The 2,998-nt window shown below is 41.3% G+C and overlaps 1 protein-coding gene across 1 annotated transcript; it reads right to left on the bottom strand.

Annotated features, from left to right (window-relative positions):
• Positions 1 to 278: 278 nt before the first annotated feature.
• LOC123792288 (olfactory receptor-like protein OLF4) lies at positions 279 to 1,211 on the bottom strand. The gene has a single exon (XM_045797459.1). It carries the CDS (start codon positions 1,209 to 1,211, stop codon positions 279 to 281), a length of 933 nt encoding a protein of 310 aa, XP_045653415.1.
• Positions 1,212 to 2,998: the final 1,787 nt, after the last annotated feature.

The raw sequence follows: 2,998 nt of genomic DNA, 5'->3' as shown, positions 1-2,998 counted from the left end.
ATGTGAGATATAGGAATTTCCAGGCATTTGAGATCCAAGGTTGGGGAAAAAGTTAGGAATGTATGAAAATGGACAAAAGGGAAACTGTGTATCAGAGCAGAAGCTTAATAAAGTGAGTTACTTAAATGTATGGAGAAGTTGAATTCAAACAAATGGAAATTCCAGAAAACATATAGAAGGAGCAACTCTACTCCCTGATCAAAGAATAGCAATTCCTGGCTCTGAGGCTGTGAGCCCTGCAATCATGGGCACTTCTTCAGCCCCAGGACAAATGGCCCTTACATCACTGGAACCCCAAGGATTCTTTTCAGAGCCTCCTTTATGTCTCTGTTCCTCAGGCTGTAGATGAAGGGGTTCAGCATGGGCGTGACCACCGTGTACATCACCGAGGCCACTGCACTTGCGTGGGAGCTCTGGGGAGCAGCAGAGCTAAGGTACACTCCTAGGCCCATACAATAAAATAAGGAGACAACTGAGAGGTGAGATGCACAGGTGGAAAATGCTTTACACTTGCCCTGAGCTGATGAGATCCCACATATGGAGGAAACTATCTTAGAATAAGAGTAAAATATCCCAGCCAGGGGAACACCACCCAATAGCACAGCTGCAAAATACATCACAATGTTATTAACAAAGGTGTCGGAACAGGCATGCTCGACTACCTGATTGAGGTCACAGAAAAAATGGGGGATTTCCATGCCTGTACAGAAGGACAGCCGCAACAGCATTAAGCTCTGTAATAAGGAATTAAGAGCACTGAAGATGCAGGACATCAGAACCAGCAGTCCACAGAGCCAGGGGTTCATGATGACTGTGTAGTGCAGGGGGTGACAGATGGCCACCAAGCGGTCATAGGCCATCACAGTCAGGAGAAAGTCATCCCAGCCTGCAAAGAGTAGGTAAAAGTATATCTGTGTGATGCAGCCTGCATAGGTTATGACTTTGCTCTGAGTCTGGATGTTCCACAGCATCTTGGGGACGGTGGTGGAGGTGAAACAGATGTCAGAGAAGGACAGGTTGGCAAGGAAGAAGTACATGGGGGTGTGGAGGTGGGAGTCAGAGCTGATGGCCAGGATGACGAGCAGGTTTCCACACACAGTGATCAGGTACATGGAGAGGAAAAGCCCAAATATGAGGGGCTGCAGTTCTGGGTCCTCTGAAAATCCCAGAAGAAGAAACTCTGAAATTTGTGTATCATTCTCTGTTTCCATGTGGTTGTGGAAACTATGAGGAAAGAAATAACATGATAATTTTTCATTTTAAAATTTTTATTTAAATTCCAAATAATTTACCTACAGTGTAATATTTGTTTCGGGTGGATAATATAATGATTGAACACTCCATACAACACCCGGTGCTCATCACAAGTGCTCTTCTTCATCCCCATCACCTATTTCACCCATCCCTCCACCATGTCTCTTCTGGTAACCAGCAGTTTGTTCTCTGTAATTAAGAGTCTGTTTCTTGTTTGTCTCTCTTTCTCTCTTTTTTTACCCCCTTGCTTATTTGTTTTGTTTCTTAAATTCCACATATGTCTGAAATTGTATGGTATTTGTCTTTCTCTGACTGACTTCTTTCACTTAGCATAACACATAGCTCCATTCATATTGTTGCAAATGGCATGATTTCATTTTTTTAATGAATGAGTAATATTCCTCTCTCTCTCTCTCTTTCTATCTCTCTCTCTATATATATACAGATACACACACACATATATATACACATACATACACACATATATCTATCACATCTTGTTTATCCATTCATCTATTGATGGACTTTTGGGTTGTTTCCATAGTTTGGCTATTGTAGACAATGCTGCTAAAAAGATTTGGGAGCATATCCCTTTGAGTAGTATTTTTGTATTTTTTGGGTAAATACATAGCAGCACAATTGCTGGATCACAGGTAGTTTTAGTTTTAACTTTTTGAGGAAACTCCATACTGTTTTCTGAGGGGCTGCACCGGTTTGCATTCCCACCAACATTGCAAGAGGCTTCCCTTTTCTCCCCATCCTCACTAACACCTGTTCTTTCTTGTGTTGTTCATTTTAGGCATTCTGACTGGTGTGAGGTGGTATCTCATTGTAGTTTTGGTGTGTATTTCCCTGATGATGAGTGATGTTGAGCTGCTTTTCATGTGTCTGCTGGCCATCTGGATAGCCTTGGAAAAGTGTCTATTCATGTCTTCTCCCCATTTTTAACTAGAGTATTTGTTTTTTTGGGGTACCGAGTTCTTTATAAGTTCTTTATAGATTTTGGATACTAATCCTTTATCTATATGTCACTTGCAAATATCTTCTCTCATTCTGAAGGTTGCACTACTAGGTATTTACCCAGGGGACACAAAAATACTAATTTGAAGGGTTACATGCACCCTGATATTTATAGCAACAATGTCAGCAACAGCCCACCTCTGGAGAGAGCCCAAATGTCCGTGACTGATGAATGGATGAAGAAGATGTGGCATACACAATGCAATATTACTCAGCCACCAGAAAGAATGAAATCTTGCCATTTGCAATGATGTGGACAGAGTGTGTTATGCTAAGAGAAATAAGTCATTCAGAGAAGGACAAACACCATATGATTTCACTCATGCATGGAATTCAAGAACAAAACAAATGAAAACAGTTGGGGAAAAAAGAGAGGCAAACCAGGAAATTGACTCTTAACTGTGAACAAACTGAGGGTTGCCAGAGGGAGGTGGCGGGGGGCTGGGTGAAAATAATGATGGGGATGAAGGAGGGCACTTGCAGTGATGAGCACCTGGTGTTGTACAGAAGTGTCGGATCACTAAGTTCTACCCCTGAAACTAATATTGCTCTGTATGTTAGGACATTGAGATTTAAATAAAACCTTGGAGAAAAAAGGAAATCCAACAATCTAATGATGAAGAAAGAATATACTAAAAAATTAAAAATCATATACCATGTTATATAGTGACAGGTATTATGAAGGGAAAAAAAGGTCAGTATGCAGAAGAGTGGCTGGTGAGGG

Source organism: Ursus americanus, chromosome 14 (assembly GCF_024610735.1).
Source record: "Ursus americanus isolate L20-20 chromosome 14, mUrsAme1.1.p, whole genome shotgun sequence".
NCBI classification, from domain to species: Eukaryota; Metazoa; Chordata; class Mammalia; order Carnivora; family Ursidae; genus Ursus; species Ursus americanus.
The sequence above is the reverse complement of the archived record's forward strand: the minus strand, read 5'-3'. Positions and strand labels throughout refer to the sequence as shown.

Excerpts from the sequence above, each read along its gene's own strand:
- LOC123792288 (XM_045797459.1), bottom strand. The coding sequence starts at position 1,211 with ATGGAAACAGAGAATGATACACAAATTTCAGAGTTTCTTCTTCTGGGA.